At 50.1% G+C, this 22,141-nt stretch overlaps 1 protein-coding gene across 2 annotated transcripts in view; it reads left to right on the top strand.

The window, feature by feature from the left end:
• The first annotated feature begins 269 nt into the window (after positions 1 to 269).
• KCNN3 (potassium calcium-activated channel subfamily N member 3) overlaps positions 270 to 22,141 on the top strand; it is a 179,307-nt gene continuing 157,435 nt past the window's right edge. Inside the window, exon 1 of one of the 2 annotated variants that reach the window (XM_032649316.1) lies at positions 270 to 1,490. In XM_032649316.1, the coding sequence (XP_032505207.1) occupies positions 597 to 1,490 (894 nt within the window). In that variant the 5' untranslated portion in view covers positions 270 to 596. The remainder of the gene's footprint in view (positions 1,491 to 22,141) is intronic. The other variant, XM_032649323.1, reaches the window with a different exon arrangement.

Here is a 22,141-nt window from a genome sequence, read left to right as displayed (position 1 = left end):
TGCGCTGACGGCTTTCTGCCATACCTGTCAGAGGAAAGAGGGCAGCTGCTCAGCTCCCGGGTGGGGAGCGGAAACTACATTTCCCAGCCTTCGCTGCGCTGCCACTGGGGCTGGGAGCGGAGCGCGGCAGGCCCCTCCTTCGGGGAGGAGCCTATGCGGGGGGCGGAGTTAGGAGGTGGTTGGAGAGTTAAGACAAGCCAATGAGACCGGCTGCTAATAAGTGGGCTTGGCTTACCCTATAACAGTGGCAGGAGGAGGAGAGCAAAGCTATTGAGCCAGCGAGGAGTGAAGCTGAACCTGGACTCACACGCTCCTAGAGGACCACCTCCTGAGACAGAGTTCTTTTTCCCCCTTCTTCATCTTTCTCCAAGCTCCCCTCCTGCCCTCCCTCCCTGCCCAGTACAATGCATTCTTGAGTGGCAGCGTCTGGACTCCAGGCAGCCCCAGAAAACCGGAGCAAGCCAAAGAGAGAGGACTGGAGCCAAGACACTCTGGTGGGGGAGCTTGGATGCCTGGCTTCCTTTGAGGACATCTTTGGAACGAGGGTGGCTTTGGGGTGGGGAGTTGTGCTGCAGGGAATCCAGCCAGGCCCCAAGATGGACACTTCTGGGCACTTCCATGACTCCGGGGTGGGGGACCTGGATGAAGACCCCAAGTGCCCCTGTCCATCCTCCGGGGATGAGCAGCAGCAGCAGCCGCCGCCGCCGCCGCCACCAGCACCACCAGCAGCCCCCCAGCAGCCCCCAGGACCCCCGTTGCAGCCTCAGCCTCCGCAGCTTCAGCAGCAGCAGCAGCAGCAGCCGCATCCCCTGTCTCAGCTCGCCCAACTCCAGAGCCAGCCCATCCACCCCGGCCTGCTACACTCCTCTCCCACTGCTTTCAGGGGCCCCCCTTCATCCAACTCCACCGCCATCCTCCACCCTTCCTCCAGGCAAGGCAGCCAGCTCAATCTCAATGACCACTTGCTTGGCCACTCTCCAACTTCCACAGCCACAAGTGGGCCTGGTGGAGGAGGCCGGCACCGGCAGGCCAGCCCCCTGGTGCACCGGCGGGACAGCAACCCCTTCACAGAGATAGCCATGAGCTCCTGCAAGTACAGCGGTGGGGTCATGAAGCCCCTCAGCCGGCTCAGCGCCTCCCGGAGGAACCTCATCGAGGCTGAGCCCGAGGGCCAGCCCCTCCAGCTCTTCAGCCCCAGCAACCCCCCGGAGATCGTCATCTCCTCCCGGGAGGACAACCATGCCCACCAGACCCTGCTCCATCACCCCAATGCTGCCCACAACCACCAGCACGCCGGCGCCACCGCCAGCAGCACCACCTTCCCCAAAGCCAACAAGCGGAAAAACCAAAACATTGGCTATAAGCTGGGACACAGGAGGGCCCTGTTTGAAAAGAGGAAGCGACTGAGTGACTATGCTCTGATTTTTGGGATGTTTGGAATTGTTGTTATGGTGATAGAGACCGAGCTCTCTTGGGGTTTGTACTCAAAGGTAGGGGCTGCAGTTTCTCTTTATACCTTGAACAAAAGGAATATGTAGGTAGCAAGAGAGAGGGAGAGAGAGAGCGCGCGCCGAGTTGGGGGGGGCGCGGAGAGAGAGAGAGAGAGATTGGGGGAGAGAGAGAGATGGTGGTGCTGGGGAGAGGCGTTTGCTCAGTTATATGGAACACTCTAACTTCCCATGGTTTTCCTGCTTAATCCCGGAGAATTCATTCCTTGCTTCCTTGGGAGGGGGGACATCCCCACACACTGTGTCTAATTTGTAGACTCTGTGTTAGGGAGGATTAAAGAATCCCTTCTGAGAAATCATCTTTCCTCCTGGCTCACTCGTACTAAAGCATAACCTAGCAGCTTAACGCACCAATTAATTACACTCTGCCTTGATGTGCTTGCCAGTTCCTGTGACTTCCCCTCCTCTCCTCCCCTCCCTGCTCCACTCCATTTTCCCGAGGATAAAAAAGAAATAAATGTCTGGGTGGGGGGGGGTGGGGATTCCATGCCAGTGCCTTCTCTCTCTGTCTTCTCTCTCTCTCTTCCCAAGTTTCTGTTTCCCTCCTCATCCCTGAGAGACTTAGGGCAAAATAGAAAAGCACCCGTGACTTGAGTCTCCTGGCGGCATGGGGTAAAAATGTAGGCGGAGGAAATCAGCGGTCTTTTCTCTCAGGAAAGAGGACTCAGAATAAACCTGCTGCTGCCTTGTAAACATCCCCTGATAAAAATGGCTACAGGTGTTACCCGGGCAGAGCAGATGGGCGCCGCCTTGGCATCAGCTGGGGTGGTGGGGGGGAGTGCCTCTTCTTCGGATGGGATGACAGGGCTTCCTGGGAGTCCCCGAGAGCTCATGCCCCCGGCTCAGCCCCAGTTCTCCCCTCCCACCCCAACTCCTTCTTCTCGGGATAAATACGGATGAGTGTGTGAGTGCGCGCCCCGATGGAGAACGGCGGCACGGCTTTAGCGGGGGAGCTGGCCCCACTGCCCCAGTCTCTGTCCAGTCCCAAGACGGAGGAGGGGGTTTCCCTCCCCAAGTGGGCTTGGAAATCGCGTTCTCCAAGTGAGTGGGGCTTGAGGAAGGTGGGTTTCTGTCAAAGCTCTGCTTGCTGGGAGCCCTCCTGCTGCGAGCTTGAAGGCTTGGAGACCTGGGGAGTCACTGGGCAAGTGGATTTTTTTCCCACTCTACCCTTCACCCCCAATTTGTTGGTGTGTGTGTGTGTGTGTGTGTGTGTGTGTGTGTGTGTGTGTGCAGGCTTGCTTGTTGTTTGGATTTCTCTACTTATTTGTCATTTTGGGCAGCGGGTAGCTGGGAGGGGTTCAGCTGTTGGAGGTTTCAAATAGAGCTTGTTTCAGGCTGGGCACAGCTGCTGCGAGACTGTCACATTCCTTGTTGAAATCCAGCCACAAAAACCTAGGAGGTGCTGATCGGATTTCCCCTCTCGCTAGCTGGAGCAGAGGATGGGCAGATTTGCCTGCTCTGGAAAGGGGTGGGGCAGACCTGTCAGATGACCTGAATAACCAGAATCAAGACTTCCAGGTGGAGGGTCCCCCAGGGACCTGGCTGCTCAGAGAGGACTGCCCCAGCCCCGGGCAGCTCCTGGAAGCTGCCTTCGTCTAAACGGCTCAAGGATTTGAGCCCCTCAGTGAGCCGGAGCGAGTGGGGTTTCCCCGGGAATCGTAGCTCACTTAGTCATTCCCTGTAATGAGCCTCTGAATCTGCGGGTCCTTCTGCTCGCTGCCTTCTCCCACTGGGCGCTCCAGGAGAGGGGGCTGCTAGCCTCGGCAGGCCTGGCAGCTGCCCTGGGCACAATCCCGGCTCCCTCCAGGCACCCCCTGGGGACCAGGAGCCCTTGCTGGGGGAAGCTGATGAAGGCCCAAGTACTGGAGGGGTGGGGAGAAGGGGCAAGACGAGCACCCTCTCTTTTAGTGAACCCTGTGGTCAGAGCTCTTAGGGGAATGGCCCTTCCTAGAGGCAGCTCCCAGCATGGGATTGGTCTGTGCACATTTGTTTTAATGGGGCAGGAGGGTTGCTGCTAGAGCAGGTGCCTCCCTGATGGAGTATTCAGGGAAAGGGGCTTTCCCGGAGCCGGAGACAGCAGACTCTGGCACAAAGGAAGGGTGAGGTGATCCAAGGGGTGGGCTTTGCCTAATTTTAAATTGATGACCTTCTGGCTGATGGAAGAATGGAGGGGGCAGCAACCCGGGAAGTCCTGCCTGCCTCAGCTCGTGAGGTGGCCACCTCCTGTGCACCTTGGGGTCGGTATCGGTTGTGATGAGCAGGGCTCACCCGCTCACCAGCCCTTCCATCCTCTATCCATCCAGGCACTGAGTCATTATTGGAACAAGTATTTTCTGGGTGTCTGTGGCAGGCCCTGTGGACCCAGGAGGGGATAAGGTAGCTATTCCCTCTCCTCCTGGGGGCAAATAGGATTGTTTTAAAGAAGCAGACCAAAGTTTGAATCCTAGCTCTGCCACCTCCAGTGTGTGATCTTGGACAAGCCATGTAGCTTCTCTGAGCCTGTCTCTGCAGCTGTCAAGTGGGGAGAGTGAATTAGTGTAAGGCGCTCCATACAGGGCCTACTGTTATTGTTATTAATGATGAAGATGAGAGGAAAAGAGATGTCTTTTTCCTCTGTTATCTAACTCTGGCTCCAGAATTAGTTGGGGCCTTGATAGCTTGGGAGCTAAGACTTGTCAGTGGAGCGAGAAGTTGTATCTCGGAGGGGAGAAGTTCTGAGATGGGGCTGGGTCTTCTGACTGGAAACCACCTATGGCATGGGTCTGTTGTAGGGGAGGTGAACATTTGTTCTCCAGCCTTGCAGAGAAAACGGACTCTGTTGTGACAAGAGGGTTTAGCTCAGAATGAAGAATCAACAGCTGGGGGAACTCAGATGTTCAGTGGACCCTGGGGAGGGATGGGTAACAGCCTCTTTTGCTGGAGAACTCTCTGTGTCTGGTTGGCTTTGCTAACTGGTCTGGAAGCAGGAGGGTGGACAGGGTGGCCTCAGGCACCCCACCCAGACTGGGTTATTCTGCACTGATGGTGGCAGTTCCCACTCAAAGGCCCTGGGGAGAGGGACACACTTTCTTTTCCCCAAATGAGGAAGACTGCTAACCTTGTGCTTGAGCTGCTGCTTTCAGAAGTTCTCTGCTCTTTTCCACGGGGCTGTGGCCTTCCTGTTTGCCTGTCCTTGGCTGATATCTGTTACTGGGGGAGGAATTCACCATGCAGGCCTGGCTCTCTTGAGAAGGAAAATGGCATGACCCCTGAGCATAGTCAGTTAATGCAAAAGGGAGCCAGCCTGCGGAGGTAAGAAATCAGGACGGAATGGTCCTTGGCTCTGCTCTCACAAGCCTCAGGTGATGATGGGGAAGGAAGATGGGCTGCGGTAAGAGGAGAGCTGTTTGTGATCACGCCAAGGCTGTGGCTTCTGATGCTACTGGGTTATCCCCGAACCGAATGAGCATCCAGGTGTTTTCCTTATGGGTGGATTTACCCTTGAGGCCTTAGCCACCATCGTAGGCCAGGTCTAGAGGTCCTGTTGAGGAATCTTAGTGGCATTGTCTCTACTACATTAGTGCTGGTCAGGATTAAGGAATGAGGATTTGGGGAGTCTTTCTTGGCATGCTTAATTTTCTTCCAGAGCTGGTTTGAGGCACACCCACTTTGTGGTCTTACACTGCCTGCTGTGCTCTTTCCACTTGAGTCCAGAGAGAGCTGGGGACTCTGTGGATGCCCCCTCCCCACCTTGCCATCCTGCCTGAGCTGGTGCCTCCATCCAGCTGGCAAGTCATCGGTGGGCCTTATTTCTCAGGAACCTTGGGCATCGGGCTGTGGGGTCAGCCCAGGGGAGGCTGGGAAATGCTGGGACAGCAGCAAGGTGGTTCTCTGTCTCCACCAATTTTGCACAACCTCAAACCACTTAACCACCTCCGGCCTCACAATCTGTCTGAGTTTCGCTGCCCAGGTAGAGCCCATCCTCTGCCCCTCTTGTGCCCCACTCCCGCCCTCCCCACCAACTTCCTGCCCCTCCGCTCTTCCAGCTCCCCCGAGGGGCCTTGTTGCTGGGGTCACCCGGGCCGTGGGTGGAGGAGTGGATATGCTGGGGCTTCCCTGTCTACTCCATGCGTGGCTTCCTTTCTTCAGGCCCCCTCGTGGGAGGCCACCCTGAAAAGGGCAGCCTTCTCTGTATGCCCTGGGGAGCTCGGTCTCCCGGCCATTCGCTCTTCCAAGAGAGTGGGGCCCCTTAGGGCCAACTTGTATCTCTTTGCTGACCTCACAGAGGTCCACCCCCAGCTTCCAGCCTGAATGATTGAGTGGGCTCACCAGTCCCAGCTCTTCTGTTCCCCTGCCCTCCCTGTCATGGAGGTCTTCTCTGCAGAAGGGCAGAGCAGCAGCCGGGGCTCTGCTGGGTGAATTGTCTACACCTCCTGCCAGACCCAGGAGCTGCTTTGGGGTAGGAGGGTGACTGGGGGGATGTCCTGATGATTGGGAGCAGATGCCTCGGGGCACTCGTGTCTGTGATTTCAAGCATGCTGGGAAAGTAGGAATAGGTCAGACTCCTCTGCATGGAGCCTCCTTGTGGGATGACCTGCAGGACCGGGTTGCAGAAGGCAGGAGACTCTTTATAAGCGATTGGCTAGAGGTAGGAGCCTGGGAGCCAGTCACCAAGGTCCCAGGCATACATTTTATCATCACACCCAGCGTCTTGGCCCAAGGAGGGCAAGAGAGACTCTGGGAGCGTGAAAACGAGCCCCTTCTCCCACCCAGGGTAGTGACGACTCTATTTATAACCTTTGTGGACAGTCTGCAAATGAGTCAAACGTTTGTAACCCACAGAAGGGACAGATAACTTTTATATATGCTTCTCCTTTGCATGTCATGACACTATTTATAACTGTCCCGGGGAAAAGACTTCATAATATATCCGGACTTCCCTTCCCCATGGGCAGTGCTCCCTGCTGCTCCGGCCCTGGCATCATTGCTAGGGCATTTATCGGCTACACAGGCTAATTAGAGAGCTGGTGGATGGCCTTGTATTTCCCTTATTGAGCTTGCAGGAAGGGGGATTTGTGAGGCCAGGGTCCAAAGATCTGCTCTAAAAAATATAAGGTAAAGAAAAACAAAATGAAAAGCAATTGGAGTAACCTCTGTGGTGAAGCTGAGGCTGGGAGAGAGATGTAAAATCAGAACTGAAAGGTTTGGTTTTGTTGCAGTTATTTGTAAAGCACATTTGGGGGAGAAAATGAGTGTGTACTAGAGAGAGAGGGAGAGAGAGGGAGAGAGAGGGAGAGAGAGAGGAAGGGGTTGTGGAGGGCGGCTGTATATTGATGAAACACCGCCTTCCTCAGCTCAGTGGTAGGCAGACCAGCACGTTCATTCATTCGTAGCTGTTTTTCTTCTCTTTCTTTCAAAACCCCAAAGGCACAGAGAGAAAGAAGAAAGCCTCCTATTCCTCTTTAAATAATGCTTCTAAGACTGCACACTGTTCTCGGGAGCTTTGGGGAGGAAAATTCTAGGGCCTTTTTTTCTGATAAGGAAAGTCTGGAGGAGGCTTATGGGTTTTTGGGTGCCCCCTCCCCCGACCCTGTCATTCCACCCCCAGGAGCTCAGCTGGGCTCCGAGAGCAAGGAGGGAGGGGGAGCTGGGGGCAGGGACCACCCTGCTTCATCTCTGGGCCTGGCACTGCATGGGCCACGAATGCTGCTGGGTGATGGGGTGGGGGAGGAGGGGACCATTTGTGCCTCACTGGGCCGGCTTTATCCTCGAGAGTCCTCGAGGTAGGGGGTGGTCACGGCACCCTTTGTAGATGAAGTCATGAGGCCAAGCTGACACTGCTAGTGGGTGGCGGCGCTGGAATAAGAACCCAGGCCCATTGGACTCCCAAGTTTAGGCCTTTTTCCTTGCCTGCTGCTGCTGGAGAAATTGCTTATCATTCTTAAGAGACAAATCAAGGTTTATGGGCATGAGAGCCTTGATGCGAAATGTTGGGATGGGATGAGCTTTACCGAGAGATAGGCAGGAAGCGGCTTGATGGAGGGTGGGAGATGCCAGTGCAGGTACCCAGAGGAGACAGTGTCCTGGGGGGTGGCCAGGGCAAGGGGGTGGGGCCCTGGGTGCAGCCTGGGTCCAGGCTGAGATGTGGACAGGCCCACTCTCTGTCATTGGGATGCCTCCTCACCTGGAGGCCTGGTAATACTGCCCCAGAGTGATGCTGGCAAAGCTGAGAGGGTGGAAGGTGTGGAATTAGACCCCTCCCTGCGAAGGCCTGGACTGGGAGGGCTCCTCACGCAGCCCCGATGGGCTCCCCTCCACCCTCGAGAGCCAGCAGGCCGGGACACTTCCACGCACGGCTCCCTGGCCTCTTGGTCCTCCTGTGAGCTTCCTGTCGCCCTCCTCTCCCCTTTCCAGCACTGGCTGCAGGGCTACTTATTGGGGTGACCCGCGTGGGCTCAGCATCTCACATCCAAGGTATTTCCATGTTTGTTTCTCCTCAGGGTCCCCACCTCGGCCTGGGAGTCATTACAGTCAGAGTATCTCACAGATGAGAAAACTGAGCTGCAGAGGGGTTGAGTGGCTACTCCTGGTGCCCATGTGAGGAGAGATGGTTCTAGAATGCGCGCTCAGGTCCCCAGTGCCTTGCTCGTCTCTCTGTTCCAAATCCCACCAGAAACGTCTGCTGGGGATTTGAGTGAGGGAACCTTCAAGGGCTGCTCCATCCCTGCTTCTAGAACTTTCTTCCGCATCCTTGAGTCCCAGTTTCCTACTTCCCCGGCGTGAGGCTTTGTTTAGCTCTGTCAGCGGCAGTTAATGTTAAAGAAAGGCCTGTCTCTGCTTTGAAGGAGCCCTCAGGAGGTGCCTCCACCTCTTGCTTCTGACTTGTTGTATGGCCTTTGTCAAGTCCCTTCACTTCTCTGGGTCTCTGTTTCTCTAGTTTAAAAATGAGGGCTGGACTCTGATGCTGAACTCCCTTCCTGCTCCAAAGCTTTCTGATTCCATCAAACATATATTTGTTGCTGTTCCATCACCAAGACAGCAAGCCACGGTCCTCCAACTCCTGTTCTCAAGGGGCGTCGGGCCTGCACCCAGGCACCGTCCATCCAGGCTGGGCTGCAGTGGTGTTGGGAGCTCTGAGGAAGCAGGCAGTCATTCGGGATGTTTGGGAGGCTCCCTGTAGGAGGTGGGGTGGCCCCCAAAGGGTTAGACAGACCAAGATGGCAGGGTCATGTGCAGGGGGCCTTTCTGAGAGTGAGAACGTTGGCAGCCAGGGTACGGGGTGCAGAGTGAGTAGGGAATGGAGCAGGGGCAGCTTGGAGTTCCCGCCATGTGGTATCCACAGGGACAGGTAGGGAGGAAAGGGAAGCCTGGGATTTAATATTTAGTTGATAACTGTAATTGCCAGGGGCTCAGAGTTCTTCCTAGAGTTCTTCCTAGAGTTCTTCCTAGAGTTCTGCACCCTCAGACCCTTCTTTTCTGCTGCTCTTCTTTTCTCAGAGGCAATACTGATTGGCAGAGGTGGCCTGGCATGGCAGTTGCAGCCGTGGGCTCTGGGTTCGCATCCAGACTCGGCAGCATCCTAAGGGGGGGTCCTCAGGGAGTTTCCTGAACCTGGAGCCTGTTTCTCAGATGTTCAGAGCGAATCGCAGCCCCTGCCTACAGCATAGCACCCAGGGCAGAGCTGGGCACACACTGAGCCCATCAGCTGTTGCTTTTGTGAGAGCAGTGCTTAGAAGATGATGCTGTTAGCCCTGAGTCCCCCAGAGAGCCGTGGAGGGCGCGGCTGCATGTGTCACCCTCCACAAAGGTGGCTGTAGAAAGGGGCTCTGGAAGAGGCGAACACGTGTGGAACATGCCCCCTTTCTCCTAAAATCAAATGGCTTTACCCTTGGTCCTGTTTCTGCCTGGGTCCTTGTGGGTGTGTCTGCACAAGTAAGAGGGAAGCAGACTGCTCCCTGGAAGGTGGGGCTGCAGTGGTGGCCTGGCCTGGGCTTCTGGAGCCTTCTTACCTCATGGGACCCAGTTATTCTACACTCAGCGTCAGCAATCTGTGGCCTGGGCACAGCTCGTTGGGTGTGGACCTGCGAATCGGACAGGTGGAGAGAAGACAAAAATAAGCCCAGGGAGCCAGGCCAGGAGGCCCGGAGGAAGGTCAGGGGGACACACGATGACCAGGCAGAATGAGGCTGAGAGCACGGATGACAGCGGGAGGGCCAGCCGGGAGGCCTTCCTGGGACAGAACTGGGCAAGCAAAGACTGCTAAGGCTTTCCTGACATGTCTTCAAGAGAACATAATTTTTCCTTCAAGACTTGCGATGGGGTACCGTCTTGAATTCAAAAGGTTGTGAGGGCTCGTGAATCAAGGTTCTCCCTATCCTTGCTGCGCTGGCAGGTGTTAACTCTCCCAACCAGGCGCCAAGGAGCATAAAGAGCAGCTGGGTTGGGGAGGGATGTACCAGGGGATCAGGGCTTGCCCTGCGTGGAGGCCATTTTTTTTTCCCCAAGGCCTGGTTGTAAGGTAACCAGAGTTGTATTCTGAGCAGAGCCGTGATAACACTAAATGAACAACATGCAAATGATGTGTGAAATAATATGCAAATTGGCATCTGTTATTTTTGAGTCAGCTTGTTGGGCATTTTTCTTAAAGGACAGGCATTGTGCTCAGTGTCAAATGAACAGAAAAGCTGTCTTACAGGATGCTCCCATGGGGGCTGAATGGGCTGGTACCTGCCCCTCAGAGCTCATGGGCACCAGGCCTGCCAGCCAACATCTTCAGAATCATTGATGTTTAGCTTGAGCTGATACATGGAGAAGCCCAGCAAGCTGGGGGTCTTGGCCAGGACCATCCCACAGACAGGGAGGGGGAGGAGACAGGTGATGTGCTGGCTGACCGTGGGGAGTGGGGAAGAGACTGCGCTGGGGGCTAATTCTGGCCCAGCCCCGTGCTGCTGGGTGACCATAAGGCCAGTGACTCAAAGTCTCTGAGCCTCAGTTTCCCCATCTGTAAATGGAGAGGGTGGCATTCACCAGCCTGGTGAGTACTAAACGTGATAATGGTTGGGTAAGTGGCCAGCCCAGTGGCTGGCACATCCCAGGCTGCCAACAAATGGCAGTTCTTCTTAGCGCCTTTGCCTGAGTTGGCACCTGCCTGCATCCTCGCAAGGTTCCACCAGCAGGGATTTTTGCACAGCCTTTTCTCCCTTTTAAGATTTCTGATTTTAACAAATTGGGGCTTAGCCATTTTCTCTCTCTTCTGGCTTCCATCGGGTAGGATGTTGGCTTGCTCAGTCAGTCCCCGAATAGCTCCCACATGTGGGAATGCCCGGAGCCACAGACATGGGTGACGTCACCTTCCTCTAGGATGAGGACTTGGGCAGGGCATGTTGCTGTGGGTTGGGCTGCTGCCTTTGGAGGGGCTCAGAGCTGGATGGCATTGGTGGGTTGACCCAGGGGAGGCCTCCTCCAGGGGCAGCTGCTGGCATATCTGGCCTGGTGTGGTACCATACCTCCCTGAATGGCCAAGCTCCATGGGCCCACCAGGTGTGCCAGCCTGGGTGACATGGCCCCTGTACAGGCCTCCCACCTCAATGAGGAAGGCAGGGCAGAGACCATCTTCCTCTTTACAGGATCCCAAGACCCAGAGAAGTTATGTGACTTGTCCAAGGCCACTCAGCATTGTGAGTGGCAAGGGTGCAGCTAGAATCCAGGAATTCTGGGTTTTAGTCCCACTGAGCACCTGCTATGTGGCAGGCCCCAGTCTAGGTTCCAGGAGTGCAAAGGTCTGTGCCCTTAAGGTTGTGAGTCAGCTATAGGGTTCTCTCCTCAATGAAATGTGTTTTTCTCTGCCTCTTCCTAAAAGAGCTCAGACTTTCAACACAGACCTGGATTCAAATCCTGGACATGTGCTATTGAGCTGTATGGCTTTGAGCAGTGACCCCTTTTTTGGAAAGTGGGATTATAATTCCTTTTGCTGAGGGTGGAGGTGGAGGATTCAATTAGGCACAGACCTGGCCCCCGGGGGCTCTTTGGTCCACGCTGGTCCGTGGCAGGCTTTGTCATGCTATTTCTTTTGAGAGTTCGGTGGCTATGGGTTTGTAGAAACCCTTAGAGCTGGGCCCATGACTCCCTGCCTCTCTTGCTCTGGGCTGGACCGGGCGTTCAGCTCTGCCAAGATGCTCTCCGCTGCTCCTGGGGTAGTAATGATGCGGAGCTGGGTGGGAGGACATTTTGGCACAAGACACCAGACTGGTCCACGCTGTGTGCCAGTGATGGAAAGATCCCTCAAGAATGAAATGAAATTGATGTGAGTGAAGAGCAAGTCCAGGATGGAGGTTGAGTCATGAGGGTTTCCTCTTGGGTGGAGGGGACCATCTCTCATGCTCCTGTCCTCAGCAGCTTGGCAGAACGTGCCTCTCTCACAAAATGGATACTTCTTTCCCCTTCCATAAAAATGACTCCAAAGCAACTCTTAGGAGTGTAAAAAGGGGTAAATGGAGGAGGAGAAGAAAATGAACATTTATGAAGGGCCTACAACTAGTGCTTTCACACACCTCTTCTCGTCTAATCCTCACAACAATCCTTGTTTTACAGATGACTGACCCAAGGATCAAAGAGGTTAGGTGACTTGCCCAGGGTCTCACAGCCAGGAAGTAGTGGACTTGGGGCTTGAACACATGATTTTGCAGATCACCTCCTGGCTTGGGGCTCTTTCAAGCCAAAACTGTTCTTGTTCTCTCCCCCCTTGCCCACCCCACCCCTTTTAGTTTTATGCCACCCTCACGGTCCCACTAGCCTTACCAGAGCCTCAGTGGATGCTTTGAGCTCTGCAGGGAGGAGAGGGAGGAGAGGGAGGGGGGAGGCTCTCAGCTTAGATGCAGAAGCCTGTTGAACCTCCATGAGCCCTGGGTACGTTGACAGGGAAGGCTGGGCTCTGGGGCCGAGGATGGTCTCCCGCAGGCTCTGGAGGGGTCAGCTGATCAGTCAACAGACATGCTTTGGTGTTCTTGTTCCAGCTCTGCAGCTTCTTGGCTGTACAACCTAGATGACAAAGTTGACTTCCGTGAGCTTCAGTCTCCAGATCTGTGAATAGGGATGAGGATGTGTGTCATGAGGAGCCAATGAGACAAGACCCAGCGCTGGGCTCATGGTAAAGGGCTGGGGAAGTGCCAGCTGTTCTTATCGTTAATTTTCTCATTGTATAATCTGAAAACTCCAAACACAGACTTAGTCACCAAAGCCCAGAGGACTAGATAGAGTCGCTGACCTTGTGCTCCTTCCTGGCCAGATCATCTGTTGCCGGCCTGGCCAGCAGGCGTCTTCCTGGGCCCATCCCGTTTCATGCGCATTCCAGTGCCTCCTGCCCCCCTCTCCTCTGTTGGTCCCACTCCACGTCTATCCCAGAACCCCGCCACCCCTTGCTTCTCAAGCCCTTGGTCTTTTGTGGATAACTACTCATGAGGGTCGACAGGTGCCAGGTTGGCTCTCGGGGTTCAATACTTAACAAGATACGGAGTTCACAGGCTGGTCAGGGAGGCAGGCATTGACCAAGTTTTGACAGGTATGATGAGCGTTTTATAGGAGACAAAACCGCACACGTGTCCTGGATTTGACCCGCCAACCTGGCTGAGTCTCCCATTCCTTCTGCCCGTTCCCCCCCCCCCCCCCCCCCCGCCCTCTATTCCCTGCGGGTTCACCTTGCCTTCACTTCTCTCATCTTCCCTTGTATGTCTCCCAGCTGCCCCCCGCCTCTTATATATGACAGCGTAGCCTGGCGTTAGGAGAACAGGCTTCCACATGACAGAGCTGGGTTTGAATCCTGACTGTCACGTGTGGCTTTAGGTAGTTGCTTCAATGCTTTGATTCTACTTCCTTGGGGGTTAATCCTAACCCTACTTCTGGGGCAGTTGTGAGGATTAAATGAGGCACCACTGTATGGAAAGCATGTGACATGGATTGTGGCCCATGCTGAGCACCAGTAAAGATTGTGGGTGAGGAGAAAGGCCCTGGACTAGGATTGAGGAAACTTGGTTTCTGGGCTTCTGTTTTGTCATCTGGAAAATGGGAGAAGTGAGGTTGAGGATGATGATAATTTCTCCACTGGCCATTTTAAGGGATGAGGGTCATGAGGACCAGATGGAATTAAGGAGTGAAGGGGAAGAAAGCTGTGATGCCCGGAGTGAAGGAACACTTGGCTGATTGGTGGGTGCGTTGTGGAGGTGGCGGTGGGCTGGAGAGGTGTTTTGTTTTGTTTTTTTTTAAAAACGTTCTGCTTTCTTTCACTCTTTTTTTAAAAAAGAAATTTCTTTGTTTATTTTTTGGCTGCATTGGGTTTTCGTTGCTGGGTGCAGGCTTTCTCTAGTTATGGCGAGCAGAGGCTACTTGTCGTTGCAGTGCATGGGCTTCTCATTGAGGTGGCTCCTCTTGTTGTGGAGCACGGGCTTTAGGCATGTGGGCTTCAGTAGTTGTGGCACACGGGCTCAGTAGTTGTGGCTTGCGGGCTCTAGAGCGCAGGCTCAGTAGCTGTGGCTTAGTTGCTCTGCAGCATGTGGGATCCTCCCAGACCAGGGCTCAAACCCGTGTACCCTGCATTGGCAGGCAGATTCTCAACCGCTGCACCACCAGGGAAGTCCAGCTGGAGAGGTTTTATCTTCCTACCCAGGAGTGAAAACCCATGAAGGCATTGTGGCTAAGTGGATTTTCTCACTATCAGGAGATGGCTGAGACAGACCCTCCCGGCCAGCCTCCCTCCCTGCAGGCCAGCCCTTGGCATGAGGCCTGTTCGGCTCCTGAACCCTCCTAGCAGCAGGGATTTAATTACTATAATGTCAGTAGCCATGGCTCGAGGCTTTCTGGTGGAGGGGAAACAGATTTGTCTTCTCACTGGGAGAATAAAAATCGATAGGAAGGAAAGGAAATGTACCTTCCTCTGAAGTACCCACTGCTGTTGGGCTGATGGGTAGCTTTGCTGGAGATGGGGTGAGAGGAGCCTGGACAGCAGAGGGGAGGAGACACAGGGTCCACTTCAAGGACCCTTGGTTCTTGCTTTTGTCTTCTGTGCCATGACTCAGCTGAGCTGCCTTTTTTCCCCCAGATCAGCCTACCAGTCATATATCAAGCAACAACTGTATACCTGGCACTGCTCTGTAGAAATTTCTAGCAGAGTAGGGAGGCCAGGCCAAAAAATACGTAACTTTATTCATTCAATAAATAGTTATTGAACATCTGTTTTGTGCCAGCATTGTTCTACACACCACAGATATAGTACAAAGAAACCATAAAAGATAAAAAACCCTGGCCTCTGGAACATATATATATATTTTTTGAATTTTATTTTATTTGTTTATACCGCAGGTTCTTATGTTATCTGTTTTATACATATTAGTGTATATATGTCAATCCCAGTCTCCCAATTCATCCCACCACCACCACCATCACCACCCTTGCTTTCCCTCCTTGGTGTCCATATGTTTGTTTCCTACGTCTGTGTCTCTATTTCTGCATTGCAAACCGGTTCATCTGTACCATTTTTCTAGATTCCACATATATGCGTTAATATGTGATATTTGTTTTTCTCATTCTGACTTACTTCACTCTGTATGACAGCCTCTAGGTCCATCCACATCTCTACAAATGACCCAATTTTGTTCCTTTTTATGGCTAAGTAATATTCCATTGTATATATATATCACATCTTCTTTATCCATTCGTCTGTCGATGGGCATTTAGGTTGCTTCCGTGACCTGGCTATTGTAAATAGTGCTGCAGTGAACATTAGGGGGCATGTGTCTTTTTGAATTATGGTTTTCTTGGGGTATAGGCCCAGTAGTGGGATTGCTGGGTCATATGGTAATTCTATTTTTAGTTTTTTAAGGAAACTCCATGCTGTTCTCCATAGGGGCTGTATCAATTTACATTCCCACCAACAGTGCAAGAGGGTTCCCTTTTCTCCACACCCTTGCCAGCATTTGTTGTTTGTAGATTTTGTCATGATACTCATTCTAACCAGTGTGAGGTGATACCTCACTGTAGTTTTATTTATTTATTTATTTTTAGCTGCATTGGATCTTCATTGCTGCATGCAGGCTTTCTCTAGTTGTGGTGAGCAGGGGCTACTCTTCATTGTGGTGTGTGGGCTTCTCATTGCGGTGGCTTCTCGTTGTGGAACACGGGCTCTAGGCGTGCAGGCTTCAGTAGTTGTGGCATGTGGGCTCAGTAGTTGTGGCTCGTGGGCTCTAGAGCGCAGGCTCAGTAGTTATGGTGTGCATGGGCTTAGTTGCTCTGCGGCATGTGGGATTTTCCTGGACCAGGGCTTGAACTCGTGTCCCCTGCTTTGGCAGGCTGATTCTTAACCACTCTGCCATGAGGGAAGCCCCTATTGTAGTTTTAATTTACATTTATCTAATGATTAGTGATGTTGAGCAGCTTTCATGTGCCTCTTGACCATCTGTATGTTTTCTTTGGAGAAATGTCTACTTAGGTTTTCTGCCCATTTTTTGATTGGGTTGTTTTATTAATATTGAGCTGCATGAGCTGTTTATATATTTTGGAGATTAATCCTTTGTCCGTTGATTCATCTGCAAATATTTTCTCCCATTCTGAGTGTTGTCTTTTCGTACTGTTTCTAGTTTCCTTTGCTGTGCAAAGCTTTTAAGTTTCATTAGGTCCCATTTGTTTATTTTTGTTTTTATTTCCATTACTCTAGGAGGTGGGTCAAAAAAGATCTTGCTGTGATTTATGTCATAGAGTGTTCTTCCTATGTTTTCCTCTAAGAGTTTGATAGTGTCTGGCCTTACATGTAGGTCTTTAATCCATTTTGAGTTTATTTTTGTATATGGTGTTAGAGAGTGTTCTAATTTCATTCTTTTACATGTAGCTGTCCAGTTTTCCCAGCACCACTTATTGAAGAGACTGTCTTTACTCCATTGTGTATCCTTGCCTCCTTTGTCATAGATTAGTTGACCATATGCATGTGGCTTTAACTCTGAGCTTTCTATCCTGTTCCATTGATCTATATTTCTCCTTTTGTGCCAGTACCATATTGTCTTGATTACTGTAGCTTTGTAGTATAGTCTGAAGTCAGGGAGTGTGATTCCTCCAGCTCCATTTTTTTCCCTCAAGACTGCTTTGGCTATTCTGGGTCTTTTGTGTCTCCATACAAATTTTAAGATTTTTTTGTTCTGGTTGTGTGGAAAATGCCATTGATAATTTGACAGGGATTGCATTGAATCTGTAGACTGCTTTGGGTAGTATAGTCATTTTCACAATATTGATTTTTCCAATCCAAGAGCATGGTATATCTCTCCATCTGTTTGTGTCATCTTTGATTTCTTTCATCAGTGTCTTATAGTTTTCTGAGTACAGGTCTTTTGTCTCCTTCAGTGGGTTTATTCCTAGGCATTTTATTCTTTTTGTTGCAATGGTGAATGAGACTGTTTCCTTAATTTCTCTTCCTGATCTTTCATTGTTAGTGTATAGGAATGCAAGAGATTTCTGTGCATTAATTTTGTATCCTGTAACTTTACCAAATTCATTGATTAACTCTAGTAGTTTTCTGGTGGCATCTTTAGTATTATCTATGTATAGTATCATGTCCTCTGCAAACAGTGACTTTCCAATTTGTATTCCTTTTATTTCTTTTTCTTCTCTGATTGCCATGGCTAGAACTTCCAAAACTATGTTGAATAATAGTGGTGAGAATGAGCATCCTTGTCTTGTTCCTGATCTTAGAGGAAATGCTTTCTGTTTTTCACTATTGAGAATGATGTTTGCTGTGGGTTTGTCATATATGGTCTTTATTATGTTGAGGTAGGTTCCCTCTATGCCCACTTTCTGGAGACTTTTTATCATAAATTGGTGTTGAATTGTGTAAAAAGCTTCTTCTGCTTGTATTGACATTATCATATGGTTTTTCTTCTTCAATTTGTTAATATGGTGTATCACATTGATTAATTTGCATATATTGAAGAATCCTTGCATCCCTGGGATAAATCCCACTTGATCATGGTGTATGATCCTTTTAATATGTTGTTGGATTCTGTTTGCTAGTATTTTGTTGAGGATTTTTACATCTATATTCATCAATGATATTGGTCTGTAATTTTCTTTTTTGTAGTATCTCTGTCTGGTTTTGGTATCAGGGTGATGGTGGCCTCATAGAATGAGTTTGGGAGTGTTCCTTCCTCTGCAGTTTTTTGGAAGAGTTTGAGAAGGGTGGGTGTTAGCTCGTCTCAGTGTTTGATAGAATTCACCTGTGAAGCTATCTGGACCTGGACTTCTGTTACAAGATTTTTAATCACAGTTTCAATTTCATTACTTGTGATTGGTCTGTTCATATTTTCTGTTTCTTCCTGGTTCAGTCTTGGAAGGTTCTACCTTTCTAAGAATTTGTCCATTTCTTCCAGGTTGTCCATTTTATTGGCATAGAGTTGCTTGTAGTAGTCTCTTAGGGTGCTTTGATTTCTGTGGTGTCTGTTGTAACTTCTCCTTTTTCATTTCAATTTTATTGATTTGAGTCCTCTCTCTCTTTTTCTTGATGAGTCTGGCTAAAGGTTTATCAATTTTGTTTATCTTCTCAAAGAACCAGCTTTTAGTTTTATTGATCTTTGCTATTGTTTTCTTTGTTTCTGCTTCATTTATTTCTGCTTGATCTTTATGATTTCTTTCCTTCTACTAACTTTGGGTTTTGTTTGTTCTTCTTTCTCTATTTCCTTTAGGTGTAAGGTTAGATTGTTTATTTGAGGTTTTTCTTGTTTCTTGCAGTAGGCTTGTATTGCTATAAACTTCCCTCTTAGAACTGCTTTTGGTGCATCCCATAGGTTTTGGATCGTCGTGTTTTCATTGTCATTTGTTTCTAGGTATTTTTTGATTTTCTCTTTGATTTCTTCAGTGATCTCTTGGTTTTTTAGCAACGTATTTTTTAGCCTCCATTTGTTTGTGCTTTTTAGGTTTTCTTGCCTGTAATTGATTTCTAATCTCATAGCATTGTGGTCAGAAAAGATGCTTGATATGATTTCAATTTTCTTAAATTTACTGAGGCTTGATTTGTGACCCAAGATGTGATCTATCCTGGAGAATGTTCCATGTGTGTTTGAGAAGAAAGTGTAATCTGCTGTTTTTGGATGGAAGTCCTATGAATATCAATTAAATCTATCTGGTCTATTGTGTCATTTAAAGCTTGTGTTTCCTTATTAATTTTCTCTTTGGATGATCTGTCCATTGGTGTAAGTGAGGTGTTAAAGTGCCCCACTGTTATTGTGTTACTGTCAATTTCCTCTTTTAGAGCTGTTAGCGTTTGCCTTATGTATTGAGGTGCTCCTATGTTGGATGCATGTATATTTATAATTGTTATATCTTCTTCTTGGATTGATCCCTTGATCATTATGTAGTGTCCTTCCTTGTCTCTTGTAACATTCTTTATTTTAAAGTCTACTTTACCTGATATGAGTATAGCTACTCCAGCTTTCTTCTCATTTCCATTTGCATGGAATATCTTTTTCCATCCCCTCACTTTCAGTCTGTATGTGCCCCTAGGTCTGAAGTGGGTCTCTTGTAGACAGCATATATATGGGTCTTGTTTTTGTATCCATTCAGCGAGCCTGTGTCTTTTGGTTGGAGCATTTATTCCGTTCACATTAAGGTAATTATCGATATGTAGGAACATACATTTGTTTTGGAGATTTTTAAATAACCTTTTTATTTTATATTGGAGTATAGCTGATTAATAATGTTGTATTGGTTTCAGGTGTACAGCAAAGTGATTCAGTTATACATATACATGTATCTACTCTTTTTCAAAATCTTTTCCCATTTAGGTTGTTACGTAATATTGAGCAGACTTCCCTGTGCTATACAGTAGACCCTTGTTGGTTATCCATTTAATATAGGGCAGTGTGTACATGTCAGTCTGGAACTTACATTTTAGTAGGTAAAACTGACAATAAACTATATGTTAATTATCCTTTTTGTTAGATACCAATAAATGATACGAAGAGAAAGAAAGGTGGGATGGGAGGGCAGGGAGTTCTGAGGGAAGAGTTATGATTTTAAATAGGTGGGGAAGATCTCACTAAGAAGGCGACAACTGATGAAAGATGTTTAGGAGGCAAGGGAGTGAGCGAGACACGGCAGAAGAGGAAAGAGCAGTGTGAAGGCACTGGATCGGCATTATGCCTGACATGGTCTGGTCAGCCTTGTCCAGTAAAAATATAATAGAAGCCACATCTGGAAGTTTAGGTTGTCCAGTAGCCATATTAGAGAAAAGAAAAAGAGAAATGTGAAACTAATGTTAGTGATATTTTCTATTTAACCCAATATAGTAAAAATATTACCATTTCAACATATAATCAATGTAAAAATTATTGAGATAGTTTAGATTCTGTTTTTCCTACAAGTCTTTGAAATCTGGTGTGTTATGTATCTTACAGCACATCTCAACTGGATACTAAATCTTCACTGGAAATACCTGATCTGTGTTTAGAGCTCATAAAATTTACAGTTCAAAAAGTAGACTCACACACCCAGGTTGTTGCAAATATATTTAAAATTTTTCTGATAAATGAATTGAGTATCATTTTTAACATGTAAGTTATTGAAAATGATATACATTAAAAAATTCCGTTACACTAGCCACATTGCCGGGCCTCAGTGGACATGTGGCAAGTTTCTACTGTGTTGGACAGCGCAGGTCTTTGGCAGTGAGGTTGACTTGGTAAGTGATGGGGGCATCGAGGGAGCTGAGGGGTATGAGGTCAGAGAGGAGGTGGGACCCACTGTGGGGTTCTGTAGGCCATTGTGAGGAGTTTGGCTACCACCCTGGGTGAAATGGGAGCAGACGGAGGGCTTTGAGGGGAGAAGTAACAAGATCTGACTTACGTTTTAGTAGGATGGCTCTGGCTGCAGTGCTGGGAATAGACGAAGAGGTGGGGGCAAAGGCACCTGGTTAAGAAGCCGTGGTCACAATCCGGGTGAGAGGTCCTGGTGTTTCGGAGCCAGGTGGTAGCAGTGAGTTGGTGAGAAGTGGTTGGAGCCTTGGAATTTTGGGAAGGAAGGCATTCCTGATGAGCTGGATGCAGGGATGTGGCAGTGGGGGAGGTGGGAGAGAAAGGGGAAGGTCAAGGATGAGGCCAAGAGTTCGGCCCAAGCAAACATAAGGATGGAATTTCCATTAATGGGGTTGGAGAAGACTGTGGGAGAAGCAGTTTTGGGGAGAAGGTGAGAGTTTGGGGTTGGATTTGCTGGGTTTGAGATGTGTCCATTTTGATATAATGTGGGTGGCCTGTGCCCTGAGGCTGTGGGAGGTCAGAGGCCTGGGGCATGGCAAGCTTCTGCCCGAACCCCTGCACCATACGGATGGATGGCTCCCCTCCCATTCCAGAGGGCAGTTCTTGGCACAGCTGAATTTTAAAAACTTTCAGATAAATTCTCTGTGCCTCCAGCACCATTGGTGCTTACTCCCTGAAGGTCACTGGAAGTTGCTAGGGTCCTCTGGGTCAGAGCCATATTTCAAGGTCACATCTCCCTGCTCCTAGCAGACCCCAGAGCAGTATGACGAATAAAAAGAGTCATACATAGTCAAAAGCTCCCCCAGCATGCTGGGAAAGCCAATTTTAGGGGAAGTTACTGAAAACAGTACAAAACTCTGAAGACACGCATTCCTGATTTCCTAGCACTTTAACTCTGCAGGGATGTGGAGGAAGGGATTAACGTGCTACAGGTGGAGGGGGAGTGGAGAGGCGGGCGACCTCCGCCAGGTCTCAGAGCCAGGGAGGCGGAGAGGCCCGGCCCCTGGGAACCCCCCAGCCTCACGTGTCACTGAGTGCCTGGGGCTCTCAGGGACCATGCCGAGTGCCATCACACCTGCTCCCTTTCCAGCTGGGAGGAGAGTTGGGAAAGGGGGCCGGAGTGGCCTTGAAGGTCTTCTCCCACCCCTACCAGTGTCTGATGATGGGACCTGGGCCTGGAGGGTGAGGGTCTTGGGACCTGTGGACCAAGGCCACTCCATTCTGGTAACCCAGGCCTGCTGGGCACGGGTCTTCTGACCTGGGTTCAGATCCAGAGACTGACCCTTATTGGCTGTGAAACTTCAGTGATTTAATTTTTGAGTCCGTTAGTGCATCTCTTGAATGGGGGTGATGGTGCCTGCCGGGGCGGTTTTGTGAAGTGATGTTAATGAGTGACCTTAGCTCTGAGATGTGACACTTAGTGAATGTTGACTCTCAGTAAATATTGATTCCCTTCTTCCTTCCACGGATGTGAGAATTGCCTGTGGGCAGGCCAATTCTGTCCCCCGAGCGGCGGGAGATGGTGCAGAAGGGAACATCTGTCGTAGTGTTGGATTGAGGATGCCCGATGAGCAGAGAGTATGGGTAGAGGAGAAGGAAGCACCTGCCTGAATGGGGGAGAGTGAGACCGTGGGGAGTCTCCTGCCTTCCGCGAGGCTGGGATCTCGCCCTGTGCCTTTATTTTTATAATTAAAAAAATTTTATTTATTTATTTATTTATGACTGCATTGGGTCTTTGTTGCTGCGTGTGGGCTTTCTCTAGTTGCGGCGAGCGGGGGCTACTCTTCGTTGCGGTGTGCGGGCCTCTCACTGAGCTGGCTTCTCTTGTTGCGGAGCACAGGCTCTAGGCTCATGGGCTTCAGTAGTTGTGGTGCA

Source organism: Phocoena sinus, chromosome 1 (genome assembly GCF_008692025.1).
Source record: "Phocoena sinus isolate mPhoSin1 chromosome 1, mPhoSin1.pri, whole genome shotgun sequence".
NCBI classification, from domain to species: domain Eukaryota; kingdom Metazoa; phylum Chordata; class Mammalia; order Artiodactyla; family Phocoenidae; genus Phocoena; species Phocoena sinus.
The sequence above is the reverse complement of the archived record's forward strand: the minus strand, read 5'-3'. Positions and strand labels throughout refer to the sequence as shown.